Consider the following 26,250-nt stretch of genomic DNA (forward strand, 5'->3'; position numbering starts at 1 on the left):
GTTGCTAGTCTTATTGTTATTATTGTTATTATAATCATTAACATTACGATTGTTACCATTAACACTACTATAAATATCTGTACCATTTTTCATTTAGTCTATAGCAACATCACCTTCACTGTCTGTACCTCTGTGTGTATATTGTGTAGGCTGCCTCCCTCCCCTCTCTCTCTCTCTTTCTCTCTCTCTCTCTCTTTCACTCTCTTTCTCTCTCTCTTTCTCTCTCTCTCTCTCTCTCACCCCAACCGGTCGAGGCAGATGGCCGCCCACCCTGAGCCATGGTTCTGCTCGAGGTTTCTGCCTCTTAAAAGGAAGTTTTTCCTTGCCTCTGTCTCCTAGTGCTGCTCTTGGTGGGAACTGTTGGGCTTCTGTAAATAACATCACAGAGTACGGTCTAGACCTGCTCTTTTATGAAAAGCACTGTGAGATAACTGTTGTTGTGATTTGGCGCTATATAAATAAAATTGAATTGAATTGAATAGATGAATAATACAGGTAAATTATTTATGTGGGGTCTTTGACTGTCATCACATTCAATGTGAAAACTGATTTATAAATCTTATATTTATTAATATGTTGAAATTTAATTAATTATTATTAATACAAGTGTGTGTGACCTTGCTGAAGTTGAGCAGCATGCTGAGGAAAGAGGAGTTCTGCATCAGCTTCATGGCCTCGGGCCACGAGGGTCGCGGACAAGGTCGTTCAGGGTCAGCCGTCACCGTGTCGATCTGACAAACACAAGCGAAGGAAAAAAGTGAGACGATAAACGAACGATAGGAAAGAGTCCCAAGATCTCTGTGAATATCTGAAACCAGGGGAGACTCGGCCACCTTCCTCTGGAACAGCAGCAGAACGGCGTCCATGATCCTCATGATGAGATGAGGAGGCTTCTGCAGCTTCCTCACCGTGGCGATGTCTGCTGGTTTAATGGTCTGCAGAGACACAGAAGGTTTAACCGGAGGCGATTCATTCATTCAGCGTAAATCATGAACACCTCTCTTCAATTCAAACGGCCTCTGCTGCTGAAACAAGAGTTCAACAGATTCATAAAAACTCACTTTGAAGAAGAGAGGAAGTGTGTGTGTGTGTGTGTGTGTGTGTGAGAAAGAGCTTGTTGTACTCATGTTGTGGGGACATAAATCTCTTCACACAGTTACGTTGTGGGGACTCGCCTTCCTTTAGGGGACAAAATGCAAGTCCATATATTTTAAATCATTAACTATTTGGGTGAAGACTTGGTTTAAGGTTATGGTTAGAGTAATTCTTCAGGAAATTAATCTAAGTCAGTGTAATGTCGTCTGAAGTGATGGAAACATGCGTTGTGTGTGTGTGTGTGTGACCTGTAATGCAGCCTCAGCAGCCTCCAGTGCTGGTTTTGCAGCTTCTAGTTTGGACTCTGCAGATGTTTTATCAGCTTCAATCTCGTCAACAATGAGCTGAGCTTTGTCCTTCACTTTCTGCACCTGCTGCTTCACCTGAAAAGAGAGGGGGGTGTATTTTATGGCCACTAGACTAACAGACCAGCTACAGAGTGACATGTGGTGTTTGTGTTAACTCTTGATTTATGTAACGTGAAGTTTTGCCTCTCTGATGGTAAAACTCTAAGAATGGTTCAGTTCTCTCTCCATGTCTTGTGTTTCGTTGGACCTTTTCAGCAGCCTGAGCTTTGGCCGTGACCTCCTGCAGGACTTTATCTGCCCTCTGGGAGGCGACATCAAGCTCCTGCTCCTTCGCCACCAGCTCCTCAGAGAGCTGAGACACCGACTGCTCGGCCTCCATCAGTTTACTCAGACCTGCAGAAAACAACAGCAGATTATGAGCAGCGCACTCACACCTGTTCAGCCCTCACTCTCAGTCTATAGATGTCAGTGTGCCTCAATCGAAGAGCTTGTCGATCAACATCTGAAATCATCCCCCTGCTAACTTTCTGAAAACAATCTTACAAGCCCCACTTCACGCATTGCTCAGCCATCTGCAGGCTACGTCACTTTTCTTCTACTTCTGCCACTTTTCATTAGAGCTGCAACAAGCAAATTTTCATCATCAATAAATCTGCCGATAAACACAATCATTTCCAATAATCTGCACGATAAACACAATCATTTCAACACTACAAACCCCAAAGACTTGTTGTTGAAATTGTTGTAAACAGTTGTTTTGCATTATAAAGAGTTTTGTTTCTGTAATTTATGCCCCATTATATTGACAAAATGGGGTGGACAAAATAATATAAACACCTATCAATATAAGGAAACCTTATGACCTCCACAAAGGAGCATTTATTGCAGGACTGTTGAATTAGACTGTTTTACTTTTAGCTGATTGCACCTAATGATCTGATAACTGAGTGTCTGACAAAGAAATACTGAGAGAAGCAAATGAAGGAACTTTTGGTAAATAAAAATGACCAACAACGATCATTTCATTATCATTTCTGTCTATGGACCAATTGATTGAATAATTGTTGCAGTTTTCATGTGAACAACAGAGATCAACACCATGAATATCTTTGAGAAGCGACTGTGCGCTCCGTTCTCTCCATATTTAACGTGATCTGCTCTGACTGCAGATTTTCCACCTTCAAGTCAGCACACATTTGAGTATGAGTAGCAAGTATGAACAAGATCAACCCCGACCCCATTACCCGTTTTCATGCGCTCGGCCAGCGTGCCGACGTGAGCGATCTTCTCGGCGTAGATGACCTTGTAGCTGTCGATGAAGGACAGGTAGGATTTGGGCGTCACAAACGTTTGACGGCGGAAACGCTCAAAATACTCTGCGCATTTCTCAGCCACCAGGTCCTGCAGGTACAGAGGTCACGTGATCAGTCAGCTGGACACGCTGGTACTATACACCTGACCACATGCACAGCGAGCACTACCTGGAAGGTTCCCATGGTGACCACCACGCTCTGCTTCACATCCTCTGAGCAGCGGAGGTACTGGTACTGAGACAGGAAGTGATGCGATACGGCCACCAGGGCGTCCCGAGGCCAGCGCTGGAACCAGTCCACCGTGCAGCCAGATATAAGGCCTGGGAACTGTTCAGGTCAGAGGTCAGAGGTGCTCCTACAGTACACAGAGTCAACCAGACGTGATCCAGCTCAACTCACCTTTAAGGCACGAGTCCGAAACTTTTCCCCGACAGGCGAGAAGCAGAGGACGACGTGGAGGTTGCTCCGCACGCGGGACAGGAAGAAGTCGTAGAGGTTTTCTGAGGTGGGAGGTCGGCGAGGGTGCTGTCGCTTCATGACAGGAATCAGGTCCTGAGTGATGTCGTCCAGCTCGTCACGAGCAAACAGGTTGGAAACTTCACCGCTCGCCAGGACGTTGTTCATGTATTCTGTAGGAGAGGCGCAGACTGTTCAGAAGCAGCTCAAACTAGACAACTACTGGGCAGATATTTATGGATATTCATGGTTTCCAGAGGATGATTCCAATCACTGTGACCTCTTCCTCCATCATCAGGACAAAATTGTTGAAAAATCTAACAGGCACATGTTTGTGTAATTTATCGATGACATTCCTGTTCCTCTGAGGACGAGCCATTTAGACTTTAAAACTACATGACCGTCTTTCTAGCACCACCTTCAGGACAATCTATACTGTTTTAGCTCCCCCACTAGTAAGAATAGTAAAACGATTTCCTATTCCGGCTGTAACAACGCAGCCTTTAGACGGTCAGGTACCCAGGAAGGACTCGTCCTTAATGTCGTTGTCGGTGAAGAGGAACGTGACTCCTTTTCCCTGCTGACCAGCGATACGATACAGGGCCTTCAGATCCTCCAGCAGGTTACTGCTGCTGTACGACCTGCAGGACACACACACCAATAACCTGAGTGGATATTTGTGTGGATGACCAGAAACATTCACCTTTGGATCAATGCCTCCAGTGTAGCTGCTGCTGGGTTCAACATCTGACACATCAGACTCATGTATGAACACACATTCATGTACGGTACTTTCTTTATCCTCTCCACCCTCCCCAACTCACAAACACAAAATAAAAACAAACAAAATTTGTTAAGATAAACTGGTCGAGCTGGTGGCCCGAGGTTTAAGGTTTGAGTTTGGTGGGGGCCTTTGTAGCACCTGTCGTCTCTTTACTGTGGACTCCCTAATTAAAGAGTAACTCAACAGCAGCCTAAAGAGCAGTCTACTGCCTCTGGTTAATGTTTCAAGCCTGATTTTGCAGTGCTAAGTGACTACGTAACAGTTCTGAGGAGGTTGTTGTAACTTTTTGTGTCTCTACACATCACAGTTGTCCGTACTGCATTTGTTCTGAGCTGCAGGTTTACTGTGCAGCCTTTCAAATTTTCGAAATTTCTTGTTTTGTTGAATAAGTTGCTTGGCTCCACAACAAACACATTGCTTCGTGATGGAGGTGTGTGACGTGTTTCAGACCTGGTCAGTGTGATCTGGAAGGTTTGGTATCCTGCGATGAACGACGCCAGCCTCGTCAGACTCTGCTTCCCCGACCCCCCGACCCCGACCAGCAGGGCGTTCCCTTGCGGCGTCCGCAGGATCCGCGAGATCCGCATAAGGTGGGTCATCGCGTCCTGCCATTGGACCAAACAGAGAGGGTCGTTAACCAATAGAAAAACAGAGAGGGCCAACAGATGACTGTTATAAAGCAGAAAGAGCAGCATGTTTTAAAAGTTATTAAAGTGTTATTGTGAACGTCACCGCCTCGCTGGTTTGTTTGATCTATTTGACCACAGCGCCGTGACAGTATCTGGGTATTCATCAGGTGCGCAAGCAAGCCAAAAATTAGCCAATTACAGAGCTTCTAATGCTACTTTGTGTGTTAGCGACTGACTCCCTCCTTGTTTAAAGCAGGTATCCATCAAGATGTGAACAAAGTCCAGAGTGTTTAGTCCATTTTAAAGCTGCAAAGGAAAAAAAAAAAGGTAAAAGAAGTGGTGGTTTGGATGAACCCCTTTACCTTGAAGAAGACCAGGTCCATGACTCCGCCCCTCACTGCCTCGTTGTACTGCTGCTGGAGAACAGACAGCCGCTCTGCCAGAGCATCCAGTGACGGGATTGGCTCATACATCTGTCAATCATATCAACTATTACAGGTCCAAACCATCAGAGGGATCAGGGGTCTGCTTTGTGATACTACTGTACTGATGTGTGACAGTTTTTATATTTTAGAAAGTCAAACGTTTTGACCACAATGACACAAAAAACTTGATTTACTCTAATAAAAACACAATAATAACCAAAAGAAATAAGACAATGAATGAACTGGTTTGAGCTGAGGACCTTCGGGGCTTCCAGCTCGGTGTCTTCAGGTTCGTCTCCCGTCGCCTCTGGAGCTTCACGCAGAAAGTCCACAAAGCAGCTGTTCCACTGAGCATGCTCAGTCAGTGCTCTCCCATGATCCTCCACTGTGATCTGGGGAGAGGAGGGTGCTGACGCTTTCATTCCCTTTATTACACCTTTTTGTTTTCATATGATGATTTATGATTTGATTAGATATTTTCTATTGGATAAAGTTTGTGTCGCTCTGTGCTGATTTCATATCTTGTTGAACAACAGGCACATTTTCATATTAGGTTGATAATATAATGTATTCTGTTCAGATCAGGGATATTACAGTTTTACATTTTGTTTGTGCAGTTTTTTTACATTTTGTCATATGAAACGTGTATTATTATCCATGCATGGCACCATCATTTGTTCATTGCACTTCCCCTTGTTATTACCTTTCCTATTTTTACTTTTGTGTGGATATATAGAATATTTATACTGTGTATGTATTTATTTCACTGTGCATATCGAGCGTCTTAAGAAGTCTGTAGGAGAAGAATATTTTCAGGAATGAAATTATCAGCAGTATGAAATCAATATAAAAACTAAAACACAGCATAAACCAAACCTCACACACCTTCTCCATGATGCTGTTGAAGGTTTCTCTGTCGCTGCTGTCGATGAATCGATCAGCGATCACTCTGCTACACTCATGGTGGAAGAGAGCAGAGAGGAGCTCAGAGCTCTGACACACCTCAGACGTCACAGTCAGGATCCCCTGAAATACGACAATACGTGTTCCAATAACTAATCAATAACACGACACACACTGTGACGTGTTCCAGTAACACGACACACACTGTGACGTGTTCCAATAACTAATCAATAACACACAGTGACAAGTGAAACCTGCATCTAAAACTTTACTCAGTTGCAAAAGTATTAGCCGTTTGATGTTCAGAAATACCAAAATAAAGGTCCTCATACTGCAGAATGAACAGTGTAAGATGATCTATGTGTTCACATGTCTGACTGTTGCATTACACTGCTGACGTTTCTGGTGATTTTCATGTGTTCAGATCAGCTGACTGATTTCCTGAGAGGTCAGACATGTTAGGCTCATACACACTTCAAGACGTTTTAGATGATACTGACACAAATGTGCTGTCCGTCAGTGGTATGGAAACTATTTTAACTACAGAGTGATAAATGTAGGGGTGTAAAATAGTGCTAAATAGTAAAAAAGTGGAAATACTCAAGAAAAGAAGAACCTCTAAAGAAAGAAAAGGCAGAAAGTGTTTTGCTTCAGAGGTATTCAGACTAAATGATGTGTGTTTTCTACCTGCCAGATTCTGCTGAGGTCCCTCAGGTTGAAGATGTAGTGAAACTTCGCAGGTGACGGTAACATCTGAGGACACGCAGAGAGGAGAAGGTTTCATTAGGTTTGTTTGAATCTGGTCAACAGCCGGTGGCTGTGAGAAAGGGAGGCCACTGAGGGTCAAACTATAGACAAATGATTGTGTGTGCAGAGGTTAGCAAAACAAGTAGAAGAAAGAAGTAAGTTATAAACGTGTACCGCTGGGATATACATCTGGCCTTCAGAATAAAAGCTGGGAGTGATACTAACTTATTTGGACAGTCTGCCTGTAGATAGTTTAGGGTAACATTTTAACTGTTTCACTTAATCTGTAGCTGTTTAACAGATTATCAATATACGAGTACATGTGACAAGTCATGAACATACACTAACCAAGATGTTTTATTGCTTTTGTTTGTCAAGCCGATGAATTATTGAATCAACTGAACAAATGAGCTGTTGTATTGTTACAAACCCTCTATAAACTCTCTGCAGGCAGACTGTTACCAAATATTCTGATAAAAAACTAGATTAGATATTGTTTCATTCTTTTATTATCTAAGTACCTCTCCTGACTTGAGCTTTATCTTGACAAAAATACATTAACAATAAAACAGGAAACAGCTGATTGTCAGTCTGTTATGTTCAGCACACAGGACGCACGCATGACTTTTTATTGATCTGTGCTTTCATTTAGTGTTTAGTGAGATTAAATAACTAAATGTGTTACTTATTGTGAGAAGCTCACATCAGGAGTCTTAATTATTCCATTAACACATTGTTTTAAGTCAACTGTACTTTGATTTTCTTTTTAACAAAACTTTTCTAAATTCTAAATAGAAGCACACACAATAAATAGAAAAAAATCATAAAAAGAAAAGACAAACAACCAAAGATTAACATATTCTTGCCACGAATGGATTATGACTCAAACGTGCTTCAACAAATAATTTTCCTGAACAACATCTATATTATCTACAGAGCAGAGAAAGATTAAACTCTTTAGATAAAACTCAGAGAGATGGAAAAACTGGATTTTGAGACAGAAGGTTTTTTATGTTACAGAAAGAAGTAAAAACAAATCATGTACAAGATGTGAGCATCTAAGAAAGAAGTCAGGAATGTTTTACCTTGGCCTTCACGGCCTGCCACACCCGCCTGGTGGTGGGTACGAGGGTGGCGGCGAGGTCGCAGACCCCGGCGGGGAAGCCTCTCTCTGGGCAGAAGTATCCCTGAGCCACAGTGCTGAAGATCTTATCAATGGAGGAGTTGGAGGGCAGCGTGCAGTTAAAGATGGAGAACTGCCTCTTCAGACGCTGCGGGATGTCGTTCCGCCCGCCGCCCGGGTGGATCATGGCCGCCACCAGCTGTTAAAGGTTATTACACTCTTCATTCAGTCATTTATCATCCAGCTTTAATACTGTTAATGATTCTGAGAGGGGTCATTTGAACCAGAACAGTCTAACCCAAATAACTTTTCTTAAAATATACTCTTTAGAAAATATAAATCACTTTTAAGTTTGTTAAGAGAAATCTTACTGACAATAAATACAGAACATACAATGTGTACTTGTGTGGGTACACAACCAAAAAATCTCCAGGCTCTGATGACAAGTGCATGCGGTTGAAAGCTCTAGTAAAATGTAGTAAGTGGACCTTTGAGTTGTGCTCCACTACAGTTCAAAAGACTGAACCTCCAAGCTGAAATCTAAACACCGACGTCGTGAAGTGGAAACTAAATAATAAATAAATAAAAGTGACTTTAGAGAAGAAGCTTGATGATCCCGCAGGTGTCGCCTCCATGTTGTTACCTGAACGTCCACCACAGTGATGAACTCTCCTGGACGGTCCAAACTGTAGAAACCTCCCTGCTCCATCAGCTGACGCACAATCTCATTGGTTATCTGAGGGAGACAGGGGGCGGGGACAAATACAACAATCTGATAGGTGCTTATTCTAAAGTGTGGGGGAACAGTGGAGCTCAATAATGTGATTGGTTATAGACGTGTCAGGTGGAGGTTTATAATAAAAACAACAGTGCCAAAGACCCACTGGTTATTTGTGTAGATCTGAGGGGAGGAGAGCAGAAATTACATAATAATAAAAATAAATAGATTATTGATGTTATTTCTGGAAGTGCAAGCAAATTTACATTTCAATAATCTGATATTTAATTAATTCAATTGTTGTGGAGCCATTCAGTAGAAAATCCAGTAAAGACCGGATCATATTTTTATGATAATTCAAAATAAGTGACAAGCAAACAAGACACAGAAGGAGAAAGGAAACTAGCTGAAATTGGCCAATCAGATAGAGCCTGAAGCCGACCTGGTCTCCCCATTCGTTGATAACAGGCATGTTGATGTCGTCTATGAAGACCGTCATCCTGCGTCCGGCCGGCGGCCCGTAGGTGGCGCCCATTCGTTTATCGATGTAGCTCTCGATGGTTCTCTGGAACATGCTGGGCAGCGTGGCCGACGAGAAGTTCACCGTCTTACTGAGGTGGCGCTCCGGGTCGAGCTTACTGGTGTAGCCCTGCAGGGGGAGCCAGAGAGACACACACAGCATTAGCATGAGCTAACTTAACCTTTCTCTAATGGCCTCTAGATGCTGCAAGAAAACTCTCACTAGACACCATCACATCTGTCTGAGTGCAGTAACTGACAGTGTCTCACACACAAATATCTACATCTGTGTTTAACAGCGTGGCCCTTTGAGAGCAGGATGCCTCACTTTGATCATGACGGTCTTGGCGGTCCCCTGCTCTCCGATCAGCAGCACGGCCTTCCTCTGCTTCACGATGGTCTGCATCAAGAAGTCCGTCCTCACGTTGTCCACGTTGGGAACCAAGATGGACGAGTAGTCTGGGATGTGGTCTTTGGGGTAGACATATTCTGGGACCTGCGCATTTAATTTAGTGGTTAAGATCTCAAACCAAATACCCAACATGTCAGGTTGCAAAGACAACCAGAACCTTCTGACGATGCAGGATCTTTGAAGTGTGTCAAAGTGTCCTGGACCTCCTACCACGTGCTCTGTGTTTGTGAGTCTGGAGGAGACATGTTTGTAAATGTATGTAAGACACAGTTTAGTGTCCACAGACCTTGTTGGACCAGTGCTCCCACTGTCCCTGCTCGTTGACGGTGAACTCAAAGATGGTCTGGTCGTCCTGAGTGTGCGGTAGGTCTAGAGACGAGCTGAAGCGCTTCAGAAACACAACAAAGAAGACCCGTTAGCGCCCCATAAATGACCAAGCAATCAGGTGACTGACGTTCTTTAAAAACAAAAATCATTCATAGATTAAAGAAAAATGTTGTAATGTGAATTCTATAATTGCATTACTGAACATGGTCATGTAACCTCTTGGCTCTCTGGGGCCTCTGAATGAGAGGTAGAAGGTCAGCTGAAGGTAAATGTTTGCAGCCTAGAGGATGCTTAGATCTACAGAACGTTTCTGCCATGTGAAAAGTAGAAGGCTTTTACAAGGAGTATTTAGAATGTGAGTGTTCTCCACAGACAAGAGCGCCACCTACAGACAGACGAAGTGCATCAACAGACAGAAAGGATTCTCACACACACACACACACACACACCTTTATGAAGGCCTCCATCTTGGCTCTGTCGTCCAGCTCCAGCACCGCCCCCAGAGACCACATCACCGCAAACACAAACAGCCGACCCACATCGCCACGGCAACCCTGTTTCTCCTCCGCTGCTGGGAGCAAACCCTGAACACACCAACGTGAAAAAAAACAAAACAAACGCAGAATGACGCGCGACACCACAAACATCAGGACTCGTAAAGAAAAAGCTAGGGGGAGGAATTATTTACTGAGATTTACAATGAAGGTTTTTACTGTGTTTCACTCCTGCGTCGTACCTGCAGCAGGTCAATGGTCTGTCTGATGTACATACACTCCAGCACCTGCATCTTAGGAGACACAGCAGTGGAGACAAAGTCCAACAAGTCCTGTAGGAGGAACAGAAAAAAACATCACTAAGCTTTTCTTTTTCTTCTGTCTCGTTGTTCTTCAGTGCACAGAACATTTACAAAGAGACCCACACCATATATTTTCTCTCTGCTGTAATTTTGAAATCTCTAAAAATGCTAATTTGAAAAGCTGTCCTGACTTTACTCCTCCTGACCTGGTAGCAGCAGGTGAAGCAGAGTTTCAGGGCGTCGGCCTGCTGGTGCGGTAGCTTCTGTAACCAGGCCTGCAGGATGGGGCTCCAGCCGAGCACCGAGGAGCTCATAAACACCATCCCGTTCCTGGACACCGTCGCCGGGGAGGCGTTGTCGATGTTGTGGGGCTCAAAGACAATCTGGAGGCCGGACACAGAAGACGTGGCTTCACTTTAGTTTCTAAACCTCCTCTGGCTCTGTTGTTTGATTAAGTTAAAATATACTGATCGGGAATCCTAAGTTCTCACAACACTGGACTCTGATTGGCTGACAGCGGCTGCTTCAGGTCACGTAAACCTGCTCACTGAAACATGATGGACAGACAGATGTTGTGAGGTCACCTTGCAGCAGGGAGCCATGGGGATTCGGTCGCCGTTCGCCAGCGTCAGAGTTTTATTGTCGTCCAGAACGGAGTTAAGGTTCTCGATCCAGATGGCGTCAACCGGACCATCCAGCACGATCCAGATGTATTCACCCTGAGACACACAAAGTTCTGACATACTGTACATGTCCTGCTGTGGCTTTGTTTACCTTCTCACTTTGTAGATGCATTTATCTTTGCAACTTTGAGACATGATAAAAACCTTATTAATAATTCTTAATTCTCATCTTATAATTATGCACTTTTATCTCTGTGGAGGAAAAAAGTTAAACACATCAATACACACATGCAATACATATCATCCAGATTAAATCAAGTTATAAAAGACTTAAAAGTTTTGAGAATCAGTTTTAAAAAAGTCTGAGTTTGTCCGGCAGGTTATTCCACAGCTGAGGTGCAACAACAAAAGCTGTCCTATTTAGTCACTAATTCAGATATAGTTATTTCAGAACCATTATTAAATTATTAATTAATTAATGTAATGTGATCTCTTACTGTTTGTACAGTTTAGGGTCTGGATTGTTTACTGATTTTCTCCTGAGCTTTATAGTAGTAGAAAGACATGAAAATGAGACTTGAAAGAGGTTAAACATTCAGGTAAACCATGTCTGGAAGCTAAAATATGCATCCACCTTCTTGGCCTTGAGAGTCTTCCTCCACAGTGTGGAGAAGATGCCGTCGGTCCAGTCGTTGGTGGTGACATCCAGCGTGCCGAACATCTGCGAGGCCGTGATCGCTTTGGGGTTCATCCTCATCTCCCGGTGTGGGGAGCCGCACTCTGACATGGCCTTCATCAGCGTGTGGATGCAGGCCGTCTTCCCGGCTCCGCTGGGGCCCAACGTCATCATGCCTGCAGGAGGACAGCTGTACTTATTCCACTGAGGATGTGTAATGATGCTGGACATGTCTGCAGTCATTTTTCCATTATTCTTCAAGGAGTTTATCGTTTATAGGTCATGTAGAGAAATAAAACAGTTTAACTTTATTTTACTCCTCCTTAAACTCATAATTTCCTGGAAGTTTTGATTTAATCAGGCACACATGTTTTATTAAATGTTCTGAGTTAGTATAATTCCAAACATGAATGTGTGAGAAACCTGACATCTAGTGGTAAAAAGCAGGTACTGAATACCACCTTGTTTTGCTGGTCATGTGTAGAAATAAAACATAAGTACCAGGATGGAAAGCACCTGCTGTTTAGAAATACATATCGGCTCTCCAGATTTTAATAACACCATGACCTCTTCTATAACACCATGTTTATCTCCACTAATGTTCTCTAAGAATAGATAAATCATCAGGATTTTATTTGTTCCATACAACAGTTTCTTATTCTGTCTCAAATGATCCGTACCATGTCGGACTCGCTGCGTCTCGTAGAGCTGAACCAGTTTGAGGATCCAGGGGGGATGAGGGATGAGACCGGCCTGCTGAGCTTGACTGAAGATGGACGACTCCAAGTCTGGATACCCTGCTTTATCCAGAACTACAGGGGAGGGGGAGGATAAAAAACTCTTTTTTAGGAGTAAGTGGCTACTAAACTTGTGACTTGAATATGAATACATACAAAATAGACAGCTGCAGAATAAAGCAGTCACTTCATGGACACTTTGGAAATGTTCATGTGTTCATTTCCACAGTCAGAACCACTCTGATTAGAAACTCAGCAGACGGATGTTGTGGATCACATTCACTGACTGTGTTAGTGTGTTGCAGTTTGCTATGTATTGAGAGAGATAGAAACCTACCAATACCAGGAAACAGATCGTTGATCAGACTCATAAACAGAGGCTCATCCTCATCAACCTGCAGAGATCCAGAGAGAATCTGTGTTACTGCTGTGAAAATGTCACTAATAATCTCAGCATAAAATATTTCAACTCTTTAAGCTCAGAGACAAAATACAGGAATAGTAGCAGCATACATGCTTTATCCTCCTTCCAAGGTGGTAAATGTGTATTTCCCAGCATGCCTCTGTGACCAGGTAACAATAGGTGCGTTTCACTTCTTGCGGCGATTCGCAGCGCTGATTTAGCATGATGCATGCTGGTGCTGCAAAACGTCACTATGTCACATGACATCAAAACTTCGCAGGAGCAAGGCAGCTGCGTCCGGCGACTGCAGTTGCTTTTCATTGCTCACATTTGACAATGAAGTCAGCAAAAGTCATCTTGAACACACCAAATGTGTGTGTTAAGCAGAGATGCCAATTGTGGCCAACTGTCAGAATAGCTTGCTCATGACTAATAAAACCTTAAACAACACAAAAGCCTTGTTTATGTTTTACAGATACATATAGTTATACATGTAGTCCTCTCTCTACACAGTGTAGGTTACTACAAAACACACCAGTTTAGAGAGGTTCATGTCTCTCAGGACCCTCATCACCACGGTCTTCTCTGGTTCTGACGGGTTGGATCTCTTCACAGCTCCCAGCGTCCTCAAAACCGACAAAATGTTCCTCAGACCAAAATCATAATGGACCTGTTATAAAGACATTATGGGATTATGTATGTTTGTAGCATTTTGAAAGAAATGACAAGATCGCACTGAAACTGAGACACAAAGTCTTTTTGCTGAATCTGGCAGCCTAGCGTCCTGCCGGACACGAGGAGTGGTGTTTCTGAAGTATCAAGTCTGACCTGCTTGGAGAGCTGCTCCTCGCACAGTTTGTAGAGGGTGTAGAACTTCCTGCTGAGGACCTGGTTGTCACGGAAACCTGCACTGGCCAGTTTTACCCTCATGATGATGGCCCGGTCCGGGACCATCATGGCTACTGTGCGGAACTGAATCTTCAGGTTTTCGGGCAGCTCCTGACGACCGGCGTAACCGGGGTTCTGGAGGACCAAGAAGTTACAGGTAAAGTCTGAAACTTTGTGGTCGGTTCCCCGCTAGTTCAAACCAAACTCTGGTTTAGAGGTACTTAAGTTCTAAAGCTCAGACTGGTTATAAGATAGATCAGTTCTAGAAGTCAGATTCTAAGGTAGTTCGTTTCTAAAGCACTCTGACTGGGTCTGATGTAGCTCTACATTTGCAGATTCTTCTGTGGTAGATAAGGTTTCTTTTTTTTACGGAGCTAAATAGATCTCCGATTAGAACGGATGGTATTGTAGAACTCTGTTGTTGGTTTTTATGGTGTTTCATTTCTAGAACCCACTGCTGAACAGTAGGCCTACTACAGTTTACGTTTTTAACTCTTTAGGCCTTTTCACAACGGAAGCGATTTACACGCCTAATTTGGTTGTAAAACCTCATTTATCCTCGCTCTGCACTCAAAACAAAATCCATTCACTCATGAACACTTCATGAGTATCTGGGGACAGATACATCACTTACAGTTTCTGTAATAGTTCTGTGAATGAATGACAGTAAACCCTCATGCCGGTGCATCATTAGGTTCAGAGCTTCGTTACCATGGTGAGGAAGATGCCGAACTCAGGGTCCATGTCAACCACGTCTCCGTCAGTGAAGACAAACTGTTTCTTCTTGTTCTTCTTACACTGCAGGACGATGTAGATCTGCTGGGCGGCGACAGACAGGACCGGCAGCTCGATGCGGTTAAACTCATCAAAGCAACCCCAGGCTCCGGACTGGGCCAGACCTGCAGAGACGCACAACAAATTGGTGGACTTGTCCCAGTAGATCCTCTGGTGTTAGTTTAGTAACATTTTGTCTACATCTGGTTGCTCAGATGTTTGTTTGGACACCATGTCTAGCTTCTACCTGTTGACTGTAATTTCTGGATCTCTATCTGTTTTATCAATGGTCAGTCACTACAGGACCTGAGTCTTCTTGAAATGTCTTATTTGAAAAGGAAGACAAGTAGTCTAAGTGGATTTTGGTCTTGTTATGAAGGCTTCGTAAGTTGATAGAGTTGTCGACTGTTCTGCATTGACTGTCTATGCATGGCTCTCCTCTCATCTCTGGGCACCCAAATTTGCTCCGATTGCGCCATTACCAGAAAAGTAGGTCAGGATTTTGTCCCTGACACTTTTCTTGGAATCCTTCAAATGCCAAAGATGTGAACCAATCTGAACTGGACTGAAATCCAAATACGTCCATACACTACTGCGCTATGACACACACATTTACACACCTTTGTAGATGCGTCCAAGTCCTCTGTAGTCCATCTGGTCCGAACAGTTAAAAACCACCACATATTTCCCCAGACAGCGGCCCATGTCTTTAGTGGTTTCTGTCTTACCTGGACTCAAACACAGAATTAGTGGTACATGGAACTAAGTCAATATTGCTGTCACAAGAGACAAATACTGTTACCTGTTCCTGCCGGACCGGCCGGAGCTCCTCCCATACTCATCCCCAGAGCCTGGGACAAAGTTATGTAACACCTGGACAGATGTTCAAAAGAGGATTCACTTTTTTGGCTCTGACAGGGCAACGAAGGCATCGTCTCAATAATGGTATCAGCCAGCAGTTGGAGATGTGTTAATGTGTCAGGTGTCTGTGTACCTGTCGGTCAGCGGGGTGATGACCAGTCTGTCTGTACAGCCCAGGTATTCGTTGCAGTAGATGAATTCCACATCTGTGATTTGGATGACACATCTGTCCGTCTCTTCCAAGAAGTAAAACCGGGACTGTTTTTGCCACTCAAAGTCCAACGCAGATCGCACGTTCAGACGCACCTGATGGAGATAAAACACAACAGAAAATATTACACTACATCTTTTTCCATCTTTCTATCCATCCCTCCGTCCACCCACCAGCTCGTCAAAGATGTCTCTCTGGTGGACGTGGATGGTGATGAGCGTCTCGTACTTGGTCCTCTCGTTTCTGCTCAGCTCCCTGGTCGTCATATCGATCAGCTCGTTGAGGAGGTCCAGGAACTTCTGATTGGTTGTCTGCATGATCTGTAAGCCAATGAGAGGGGACCGTGAGGGGAGATCATCTTCATGATAGTGAAAGATGTTTCCACTCTGCTCTTATTTCTAAATAAAATCACCTTCTTGTCAGACTTGCTGAGGACGAGCGCATCTTCTGCATCTTTGGTCCAGATCATCTGGATTCCCAGCAGGCCAACCTGAGCTGGAAACGCAGACTGGAACTCCAGCAGCTTCAGGCCCGGGTCGCTGATGGCCAGGTAGGCCTGACGAATGATAGCATGGAGGGTCTGCCTCACGCCTGCTAGCAACTGTCCTAACCACATCTCCACGTTCCCCTGGAAGAGACAAGTCTCCTTCATGAGGCAACATATAATCCATACTAATGAGACATGTTTCAGTGGACAAAAATTTAACAAAGCCGTGTGACTGTTTTTATTAGCCGGTATCTGGCATCCTAAATAAAGTTGTAGAAAACACCAACCTCTGTTATAATGCATGCACACCAGCCAAATTTCTGTTTTTTATTATTTTACTACCAGTTTGGGATGACAAAGTCGTAAATATTCCAATCTTCACAAGGGCACTTTAATGTTAAAATTAGATTTAGGTTAGAACAACAGGCTAGATAACGGACTAAAACTATTTGCTAGATAAAACAAAATATGCTTCTGAAATAAACTGCCTACCCTAGCTTTAATGGAAAGTCCACATAAAGACAGTTAGACATGATTGTGTACCTGTGCCAGGATAGGCTGACTCAGATCCACAGTTTCTCCTTCCTGAGACTGAAAACTGACGATCTGGTCGTAGATTTTCTCACTGAAAACAACTCTGTTAACGTTGTCAAACAGACTGAGCAGATGAGCCTAGAAAAACAATAACACCACAAGAAGGAAGCTAAGAGCAAGAAAATAAGAACAGAAATGGTATGCATTTTAGAAAAGGAACCTAAATGATAATAAAAAACTACATTTATAAAACTGTATTATGTATTTAACTGTATTTCTATGCTCTGTGTATCACTTGTGTGTTACCTGTATGGTGTGCGAGTCAGAGGCTTGGCCCAGAATCTCTAGCAGCGAGGGGTCAGACACAAAGAAGAAACGAGGAAACACCAAGCGCTTCTTCTCCAAGTAACCTGACAGAGACTTCTGACAGAGCTCCAGCTGCTCCAGGAGGTGAGGCAGCAGCTGGAGGAGGAGGAAAGAAGAAGATGATCCTGGTCTGAATCAAGACTGAACAGACACAGTCTCATCTTTAACAACCATGGCAGAGTACTGTGAGTGTCGTGTTGCTCAGAGGCACGTGGGTGGCACCTGGCTGAGCGTCTCGTCTCCCACGCAGCACTGCACCACGTTGGGAAGCTCGTGTGCTCGCTGCATGATCCTCTGCCACGACTTGTCAATGTTCTGGAAACGTTTGGCCTCCTGGACGAGATAAAGACAAACTTTAGAGTTCCAACTACACACATAACACGGTGAACAAAAAACTTTAGAAATTTTCCAACTGAGCACCAACAACACTGTAACCAAAGTCACCATGGTGACGTGGTTTACAGACGTATGATATGATGATATGATCAGACTGCTGAGTGTTGTTTGTGACCTGAGGCAGCTGCTTGGCGATATCTCCCCCCACGAACACGGCCTCCAGGTAGATCCAGAGGTTCTGAACCGACAACCACTTCTCGATGATCTCTGAGGTGTTGGAGAGTTTCTGGACCCAGAGCTGGATGGACGGCTTGAACGGAGCATTGTACCTGCAGGAGGCAGGACCACAGATGTTCATTCATTCCCTCACTGACATTTCCAAGCTCTTTCCTTCTTTTATTCCATTCTTTCTGACATGCTTGTTTTCATTTTTCCCTTTTAGATCTGTCTTTTCTACCTTTCAAGTCTTTTATTTCTTTATTTCCTTCTTTGCCCTGGCGCTGGTCCTAAATGTTGCTCATTAATTAACAGATCTTTCACAGGCATTTCCACGCTACTTCCTTTTTGTTTTTCCTATTCATTTCTCTGTTCTATCCATTTGATTATTTCATGCATTCCTTGTTTGTTACATTCTCGTCTCCTCACCTGTTGCTCAGCAGAGACGTCAGCACCATCAGACTGTCCTCCATCATGGAGATTTTCTCAGCCGTGTCGGCTCCTCTCAGCAGCAGTTCTCCTCTGGTCCTGAAGGTGGCGAAGCTGAGTGTCTGGCTGCTCCACTCGGCCACCACGTCCCTCAGCTTGGCCTCGATGTCCCGCTCCTTCACCGCGCTGATACAAACGTCCTGAAACACAGGAAAGCAACAAGAATCAGCAGTTTTCTTTCAGCGAGAGAGCAAGGCAAAAGTTTCGGTGGTTAAACCCGGAAAACTGGATATTTTCTATCATTTCAGGGTTGCAGAACTTTGAGTTTTGGATTTTTTTTCCAGATTTCTGACTTTTCAAGGTTATTCCCAATTTTTTAAGATTATTCTCGACTTTTCAGGAACAAACAAAGAAACACAGGACTAAACGTGAAACTAAAAAGCTAAATCCCTTTATATAATAAACAAAAACAAGTTCAGGAGGAACAGGTAAGTTTTACATTTGAAGAAGAGGCAGAATTATGTGAGACACATTAAAGATGAAATGAACTGCAGTGTGCCTTAAACCAAGATCTGAGAAAGAAGTGAAAGTAACAGAATTAAGGATACTGATTATGATATGTCCAGAGACACACAACCAGCATCTGTTCGTAAACATCTTCAGCGTTCTCAGTACCTCAATGTCTTCTTTGTTTTTCAGCAGAGGAGCCTCCATGATGTTTCTCAGGGAGAAACTCTCTGATTCCACCTGGAAGCTGTGACCAGTCAGCTCACTGAGACGAGTCCAGTGTCTGGGCAGCATGGCCTGAAGGACACAGTGAGTTCACTGAACAGAATGACGATCACTGCCTTAAAGAGGATGTTTGCACATAACCAAGTTTAGGAATGAAAAAATCTGTAAAGTGGACATGGATCAAGCTGACAAGTCTGTCACTGAGGTGTAACGTGAGCCTTAAAACACACATTTAAACCATTAGAAAATTGCATTAAAATCATTTCACCCCCACAGAAACAGAAGTCCGACCTTGTTGGCCATCATGTAGAGCAGAGGACAGGTCTCAGTGAAGTCATCGATGGTTTTCTTCAGATCTCTGAAGGCCTGCCACTCCTTCAGCGCCTTTGGCAGCTTTCGGATCCTGAAAACGAAAGAAGACCCAGTGAGACGTGGAGCAATAGATGCACTCTGATGACCAAAACCTACATTTTAACTACATTAAAACATAAAAATATGTTGCTGCATGCATCTTAATCTAATCTAATGTCCAACATCAATGTTGGACAACATCAGAACCTGCTGCACCTGTTCTGGAAGTCCTGCAGCTCGGTGTTGATCTTCTCGATGTTGAGGTCGGCCCACAGGATGTCGTAGTATCCGGTGACGCTGTCGATGACGGAGTTGTACAAGGTGTAGAGTTTGGACAGCAGAGAGAGCTCCCTCTTAATCCTCTGCAGCTCCGGATACTCTGCAGGGAAGAGAGGCCGGATTAGGAAGGAAGGAGAGAAGGAAGGAGAGAAGGAAGCCAGTCAGTCAGTCAGTTGTACCGTTAACAGACAGTCCGAACAGCTCTTCTCCTCCAGAGCAGGTGGTGTATTTCCTCCACAGCTGATCAAACTCCGCCTGAAAACTCTGCAGCCGGTCACTGGCTTCAGCTGGAGCCAGGCCCTCCATCCCTGGACCCCTGCAAACACACACGGTTGACTTGTTGCCTGTTGTAATGCAGCGTCCTACCTGAGCGTCCCTGAAGTGTGAGTGTACCTGTGGTTGTACTCGGTGCAGAAGCTCTGAACGTGGTTCTGGAGGCTCTGCACTGCAGACAGCAGGTCCGCCTTCATGCTGGGCTGGATCTTCACAAGAGTGTTCTGGTTCTGCACCACCTGAAACCACAACACATTCCCATCTGTACGTCTTTATTCAGTTTTCACAAAGTGGACGCTCGTCTTCCTGGTTCCACACCATAACAATCAAACAATGTAAAAACTATTTAAAAATCACAGAATCAACATAACAAGCCAAGTATAAGGATGGGAAAATAACCAATGATGAGAAATACGAAAAGACAGACAATAACAAAAAGAAAACTGTCAAAAACAAACAAACAAAAAGGTTCCAAAACAGCAATATTCTGCAGTTGTATTATTATTTCTGCTCTACTTACCACTTTCTGAAATGAATGTTGGTTTATAATATAAGACAAAACAGTTTTCCTCCAACAACATGCAGTGCTACAGATTATCAAGAGCATCCACCAGAGGGCGGTGTCACAATACAAAAATGAAAAACTGCCATCTACTCTGTTAAAGTTGGCTGACGTTAAAAACTGCAGTGATAATGTTAAGAGTCAGTGAACTCATCACAGCCACTGTGTTTTCTAAACATCTAGTTTCTCCTGTTTTTTCTTCAGCGGTCCAATCAAACACCATCATGTGCTCTGTGGCATTTATTTTTTAACAACATTTCCTCTGTAGTGACACCGTTGGCGTCTCACCAGGGCGCTGAGGGTCTTCCAGGCGTACGTCAGGCCGTCCACGCGCTCTGCGTTCCCGTCGTTGAAGAGCAGCTCGTGTTTGTTGAGCAGAGCGAAGGATTCCTCCACCGGACCGATGGTGGCGTCGATACGAACCTCCGCCTCCCGAACCTCAAACAGTAAACAGTGAGGAGGTGAATGAGTGAAGGAAAAAACGCAAGGATGAAGGAATGAGTACTAGACACATATAGACTGAAAGTAGACACAGAGACAAAAAATACTGATACAAATTAATGTGAAAAAATAAATTCATGAGGAAATAAATAAACTCTACATGTAAGAAAGAAGCTACTGTTTAATTAAAGAAGGAATAAACAAATGAATGAATGACAGAACAGATTCATATAATAATAATTAGTTAATTAGTTCAAGTATGGTTCAGTCAGACAAAAGTGAATGAATATGTGAAGGGTTGAGTACAAGAATTAAACTGAATGAATGAATGTGTGATGTCTGAGGGAGAAGCAGCCAATCAGAAGCTGGCTGACCTCTCTGAGCGCTGCCATGGTTCCTCGGACATCCTCCAGGTCTGTGATTGGCCGCTGCAGGCGTTTGGTCAGACCGTCCACGAATGAGAAGATGTCGTCCATGTCCGCGGACGCGCGGCGGTTGAGCGCGGCGCCGAAGGCTCGTTTCCAGAGACGACACTCCTGAGTGAGCGCCAGCTTCAGCTGGTCGGTGTCGAAGAGGACCGAACCCACCGTACAGAAGACCGGGAGCTCCGAAATCTGCACCTCCAGCTTCTGCAGGGACAGCAAGGCATCATGGGTAAAGAGAGCAACTTTTTTGTTTGAACACAAGTTTTAATGGTAGAACTGATCTGCTAATTCTGAAACTGTGAAGTGAATTCATCTTTTACACATCGTTTCTGTTGAATTCATCAGAGCTCAGGATGCTGCCAAGCTCCATCTAAAAACTTAGCCTCCAAAGAAGATGTCTGATTTATGCTGGGACCAGACTAAAGGCCACCACTTTACGTTAACCTGAAGGTCATTTAACTTGAGGTATTCACCTCTGAACAAACATGCTAGTCAGCAATCTGACTGAAACGTTTCTGTTTCACTTTCAACACGACAGAATGACGTCAGACTGCAGCAGCACGAGTTTAACATGCAGAGAGATGAACTGTGCATCGTGTTCTGCCTTCTGTCATCACTGTAACAAATGCAGTTCTTTGCACATACATTGGTTACAGTTAGACGCTGTCAATTTGCATTAAGGTAGCGTTGTTCAAGAAGGAAGGAAAAATCATCAGAAACAGTCACAGCTTCAAACTGTGACTCTGAACTGCAGTGACCCTGAACAGAGACTGGACTCACAGAGTAGAAGCAGATCTGAGAGCTGAACTCTGTCAGTGAGGGGTCGGACTGAAGGAAGGCCTGAACCTGCTCCTCTGGGTCCTAAACACATCCGACTGTTAGTCCAGATCGTCATCATCATTCATCAACATGAGATCCACACACACACACACACACACACCTGGTTCCACAGAGTCGAGAAGTGAGTGAGTTCATTCAGAGTTTCGGCAGCTTGAGCTCTGAGAGACGACACGATGGAGCCGAGCTGGATCACCAACCTGCTCCAAACAACAACAATATGACATGAACTGTGGTCGGGCTCACAGATTTAGCTCAGATTTTCTGCAGCTCAGATCATTTTGTCAGTTAAAAAAGGTCAGATCCATAATCTTTATTATTATTAAATTAGTTTTTGCTGCCTGCCAGTTCATGACTTTGAGCAGTCAGTGTTAGCAGATGAAAATATAATAGTTCCATCCTTTATTCTCCACTTGATTGAATTTGTTGGAGGTCTAAAAGACTTTCTTGTTAAAGTGATTTTCTCCCAGGGTATTATACAGTAGCTTTGTAGCTCAACGTCATGCTCGGATTGTATGACGTTAGTGTAAGTCAGAAATGCGGTTTTCTAATGTATTTTATTTGACACACTAAAGAAAGGAAACACTGTGTAACTGACTTGGTGACGTCTTTGTGTTCGGCCAGCTGTCGGTCCAGAGGCCTCAGCACCGGCGGCTTCACCGGGATGTCGTCTCCTGCATCCCGGACCGCCGCCTGCTCCACCTGGAAGACACAGAGAGAGAGCGAGGGAGCGTAAAGGTGGAATGTGATCGGCTGTCTGGTAACAGGTGTTTCCATAACGGGATGCGTGAGCTGACTGATGAGCGTACCTGCTGCTGTCTGTACTGCAGATGAGAGTAGGTCCACAGAGGGATGTCTTTAGTCACAGACAACACAACGCTCACCAGCTTGTTGACTGTAGTCTGAAACCCACACGACACAAACACACACCCGTTTGACTGCACACATCCAAAGTGGTAGAGATGTCTTAACTGTGATATTCCTGCACTGTCCACAGAGGTGGAGACGTCACCTCCTGTCAGTCACACATCAAATGAGACATCAGAAGGAACAGTGTTCTCTAAATGTTTCTTTCTGGGACCAAAACAAGTCTAACAGGTTAAAACCAGCGTCTGGACCAGGAAACAACGTTTAAATGGTGAAATGAAAGGAAACAACACACAAGCAATTTACAGCAATTGTTGACATTTCCAAGAGTTGATGGAAAATTTCCCGTTTCTTAAAAATCACACAAGTCTGTTAACCAAAAACAAAACACACATTGCTAACAGATACTAACATGTTCACATGTATGTCACCAATATGGACAGAAAACACACAAGGTGTACATATCAGGGCTGCTGTCATGTGTCAATGAAGAACAAGACAAATCACACTGTCCTGAAAATGTTCTACAGGAAAATGAACTAGAATAAGACATTTAATTATGCTCTTTAGATTAGCACCTCTGCGTGGTTGGATCACCAACACAGACAGCTTTCTCTAACAACCCGAGAGGTCGTATCCGCAGGCCTGATGTCCGATTTATGTTTGGAGATTCTTGTTCTTGGTTTTTTGGTTTTGGCACACTAGAACAATTTATTCCATCCTTTGTTATACATGACTTGATATGAAACTTTTAGACAAGGACATGTCTCCTTTCTTCACATCAGTCCCAACTACCTTGCTGTATAGATTATGGGTCACTCTAACAGGTAAATTATGGTGGATTTGTGAAAAGGTTTCTGCACGTTTCAGACGCTGACTGTGGTTACAAACATCTCATTATGAACCTTTTTCTTCTACCTTCACCAAACCCTTGCCACAAAGTTGGAGGAACACGTCTGAATACCTTTTAATGCAGAAGCTTTGTGATTTCACTTCAGTGGAAGCAGAACAAACAGCCCCGGATCATTACTTCTCGTCCACTCTGCGTTCAGGCAGTTAGTGTTCTGCTGGCATCCACCCGACCCAAATACATCCGTCAGACTTCCAGAAAGTTTAATGTGATTCTTTACTCCACACAACACTTCTCCAACGGCTCCAGAGTCAACAGAGTCTGTTTTTGCTTTGTTAGAGCTGAACTTTAGGTGAGTGGTTAATGTTTCAGCACTCTGTGGTCCTGTTCTTTGAGCTTGTGTCTTTCTTCTGACTTAAAGAAGCTCATCCTACAGGCAGAACCTGCTGAAAATGTATGTCAGCACTGACTTCACAGCTGTGTGCTTGATTTTATGCACCTGTTAGGATTAATGGGCGTGGCTGAGCCAGCTGCAGCATCTGCAGGTTCACCACGTTAAATTTACTTTTAAACTTTTCTTTTAAACTGCAATTTAAATGCAATTTCATACCATATTCCTGATCATAGACCTGAAGTTTATTATTATTTACTACCTTCCAACAGTAGCCTAAACCACAATAATTCCAAATGATTTAATTAATGAAATGATCCCAACTTGGACCAGTTAAGGGCACAAAAGGATGGATTAACTAATAATTTCAAACATTTCTTCATTTGAGTTCATTTAAGTTTTCACTAATATCAACATTCAGCTGCTGAAGCTGCCTCAGTGACAAATTGTTTCCACACAGCCTGCAGTCACACACAGAAACTTACATTACTGTCTACAGCAGGCAAGAGAGTTTAATAACTTCTAAGGCTTTTTAAAAACTGAATTCAGTGCTTTTAAAGACTTTTAAAGACCTCCAGATACCCTGATGATCCTCCAGCTCCGTTTGGCTATTTAATGTTTTTAAAAAAGATCACACGTCTTAGCAAAAAAGAACTAAAAGACGCTGCAAGAAACAGCAGACCACAAAAAGAGAAACATTTCATACCTTCAAAATTTAGAAAATTCCAAAAATACAAAAAGGGTCTAAAAAACCAAAACCAAGTGCTGCTGGTCCAGTTCTAACTGCCTGATCACGCTGTTATCGTCATGAAAATTATGTAACCTGGAAATAGTTGGAATTTCTTGTGGAGTTTCTTCTCACACTGGCTGGGCTTGATAACAACATCATTTTCTAGAAACAGAACTGCTGAACATCCTGTCACATGATTCTGTTCAGCATTTGGTTTACAGCATGACACATCAGCTCAGCAGAGTTCATTGGAGCAACAGAATAGAACAGAAGTACCTGGATGTCGTCCAGACTGGGTCTGAGGACGATGTTGGGGATGGCGAGCTGGATGGAGGCTCTGAAGAGAGGAGGAGGAGCTGATTGGCTGCTGGAGGATGAAGGCTGATATTTGGGGACATGAAGTCTCCTCCTCAGGGCGTCCAGAGAGGATTTGGTAGCTGGGAGGAAAAAGTGAACAGAGCAGAGACGTGACAGAGGACAGATGTTAAAACAGTCACACTTTCTATATGTAAATGACTGTTTTAGCGTCTCAGTGTGAGTGTGTGAAAGAGGAAATGGTGCTGAGGCGAGCAGAGCTGGATCTGGAGCTGGTTTAAGTTGAGCTTTTGTAGGATCTGATTATGTGTCTGGTGAATTACACATATTGAATATAATGGGGGGGCATGACCCCCTCTGCTTATAGACGGTTCTCATCTCAATCATAATTACTGTGAATGATAAATGTGGATGTGAGTTTTGGCAGGTGAGGAACTGAAGTCAGCTGTGGGTGTCTCACCTGAACATTTCATTTAAAAATTTAAACAATATATGACAAAAGGGCTTAGGGAAATGACTGGCTCAAGTACTTAGTCAGTAGTAGTTATCTGAAGAAAGAAAAAAGAGAGGGAAAGTAGGTCAAACTGAGGTAAGAGAGAAAAAAAAGAGATGGAAGACAGAGGAAGGGAAGGAGACATGTTAGGAAAGAAGGCTGACCTTTGACCAGGGCTTCAGTGTTGCGATGACAGAGCTGACCGATCAGATTGTAGAAACGACAAGGAAGACAAGACTGACAGCGAGTCTTCTGCTTGGAGTCTGGGTGGAGACACTGGAAATCTCCCTGAGGAGGAGAAGAATGAGATGAAAACAGGAGGAGGTGGAAATGACTGAATGACCACTACTCATCTGTGTGTGTTACCTCCAGATTAACAGTCTCTGAAGTCTTCATCTTCCTCTTCAGCTCCTCGATCAGCTCAAACACGTACTTCTCTACCTGCTGACTCTGCCTGCACACACACACTCACTTTATTTGGTCATGTACTTTGACGTCACACACAGCAGACGCTCCAGAAGAAGCCAGGATGTGTGAGTAAACATCATGAAATTACTGTTTATGCACGTGGACACTGGGAAAGAGGCCAGCACCACATCCTGACCATT

At 43.7% G+C, this 26,250-nt stretch overlaps 1 protein-coding gene across 1 annotated transcript in view; it reads right to left on the reverse strand.

Annotated features, from left to right (window-relative positions):
• Nucleotides 1-26,250, reverse strand: part of dnah5l (dynein, axonemal, heavy chain 5 like) — a 41,944-nt gene that overhangs the window by 13,202 nt on the left and 2,492 nt on the right. Inside the window, exons 4-55 of the mRNA XM_046044437.1 lie at nucleotides 26,009-26,096; nucleotides 25,807-25,930; nucleotides 25,111-25,271; nucleotides 22,806-22,898; nucleotides 22,595-22,698; nucleotides 22,100-22,196; nucleotides 21,940-22,020; nucleotides 21,109-21,363; nucleotides 20,582-20,731; nucleotides 19,852-19,970; nucleotides 19,638-19,774; nucleotides 19,396-19,558; nucleotides 19,120-19,231; nucleotides 18,772-18,900; nucleotides 18,097-18,296; nucleotides 17,627-17,780; nucleotides 17,338-17,448; nucleotides 17,056-17,211; nucleotides 16,759-16,887; nucleotides 16,141-16,356; nucleotides 15,902-16,048; nucleotides 15,651-15,823; nucleotides 15,459-15,529; nucleotides 15,277-15,384; nucleotides 14,594-14,781; nucleotides 13,823-14,017; nucleotides 13,530-13,664; nucleotides 12,929-12,986; nucleotides 12,535-12,666; nucleotides 11,813-12,030; nucleotides 11,140-11,274; nucleotides 10,762-10,938; nucleotides 10,496-10,585; nucleotides 10,209-10,343; nucleotides 9,719-9,820; nucleotides 9,349-9,516; nucleotides 8,944-9,150; nucleotides 8,427-8,519; nucleotides 7,746-7,982; nucleotides 6,601-6,666; nucleotides 5,896-6,036; nucleotides 5,271-5,402; nucleotides 4,948-5,058; nucleotides 4,407-4,561; nucleotides 3,692-3,813; nucleotides 3,116-3,345; nucleotides 2,885-3,043; nucleotides 2,648-2,804; nucleotides 1,651-1,796; nucleotides 1,344-1,478; nucleotides 834-935; nucleotides 618-731 (exon numbers count right to left, since the gene is read on the reverse strand). Of these exons, the coding sequence (XP_045900393.1) occupies nucleotides 618-731; nucleotides 834-935; nucleotides 1,344-1,478; nucleotides 1,651-1,796; nucleotides 2,648-2,804; nucleotides 2,885-3,043; nucleotides 3,116-3,345; nucleotides 3,692-3,813; nucleotides 4,407-4,561; nucleotides 4,948-5,058; nucleotides 5,271-5,402; nucleotides 5,896-6,036; nucleotides 6,601-6,666; nucleotides 7,746-7,982; nucleotides 8,427-8,519; nucleotides 8,944-9,150; nucleotides 9,349-9,516; nucleotides 9,719-9,820; nucleotides 10,209-10,343; nucleotides 10,496-10,585; nucleotides 10,762-10,938; nucleotides 11,140-11,274; nucleotides 11,813-12,030; nucleotides 12,535-12,666; nucleotides 12,929-12,986; nucleotides 13,530-13,664; nucleotides 13,823-14,017; nucleotides 14,594-14,781; nucleotides 15,277-15,384; nucleotides 15,459-15,529; nucleotides 15,651-15,823; nucleotides 15,902-16,048; nucleotides 16,141-16,356; nucleotides 16,759-16,887; nucleotides 17,056-17,211; nucleotides 17,338-17,448; nucleotides 17,627-17,780; nucleotides 18,097-18,296; nucleotides 18,772-18,900; nucleotides 19,120-19,231; nucleotides 19,396-19,558; nucleotides 19,638-19,774; nucleotides 19,852-19,970; nucleotides 20,582-20,731; nucleotides 21,109-21,363; nucleotides 21,940-22,020; nucleotides 22,100-22,196; nucleotides 22,595-22,698; nucleotides 22,806-22,898; nucleotides 25,111-25,271; nucleotides 25,807-25,930; nucleotides 26,009-26,096 (7,318 nt within the window). The remainder of the gene's footprint in view (nucleotides 1-617; nucleotides 732-833; nucleotides 936-1,343; nucleotides 1,479-1,650; nucleotides 1,797-2,647; nucleotides 2,805-2,884; nucleotides 3,044-3,115; nucleotides 3,346-3,691; nucleotides 3,814-4,406; nucleotides 4,562-4,947; nucleotides 5,059-5,270; nucleotides 5,403-5,895; nucleotides 6,037-6,600; nucleotides 6,667-7,745; nucleotides 7,983-8,426; nucleotides 8,520-8,943; nucleotides 9,151-9,348; nucleotides 9,517-9,718; nucleotides 9,821-10,208; nucleotides 10,344-10,495; nucleotides 10,586-10,761; nucleotides 10,939-11,139; nucleotides 11,275-11,812; nucleotides 12,031-12,534; nucleotides 12,667-12,928; nucleotides 12,987-13,529; nucleotides 13,665-13,822; nucleotides 14,018-14,593; nucleotides 14,782-15,276; nucleotides 15,385-15,458; nucleotides 15,530-15,650; nucleotides 15,824-15,901; nucleotides 16,049-16,140; nucleotides 16,357-16,758; nucleotides 16,888-17,055; nucleotides 17,212-17,337; nucleotides 17,449-17,626; nucleotides 17,781-18,096; nucleotides 18,297-18,771; nucleotides 18,901-19,119; nucleotides 19,232-19,395; nucleotides 19,559-19,637; nucleotides 19,775-19,851; nucleotides 19,971-20,581; nucleotides 20,732-21,108; nucleotides 21,364-21,939; nucleotides 22,021-22,099; nucleotides 22,197-22,594; nucleotides 22,699-22,805; nucleotides 22,899-25,110; nucleotides 25,272-25,806; nucleotides 25,931-26,008; nucleotides 26,097-26,250) is intronic.

This window comes from Micropterus dolomieu, linkage group LG01 (genome assembly GCF_021292245.1).
Source record: "Micropterus dolomieu isolate WLL.071019.BEF.003 ecotype Adirondacks linkage group LG01, ASM2129224v1, whole genome shotgun sequence".
NCBI lineage: Eukaryota > Metazoa > Chordata > Actinopteri > Centrarchiformes > Centrarchidae > Micropterus > Micropterus dolomieu.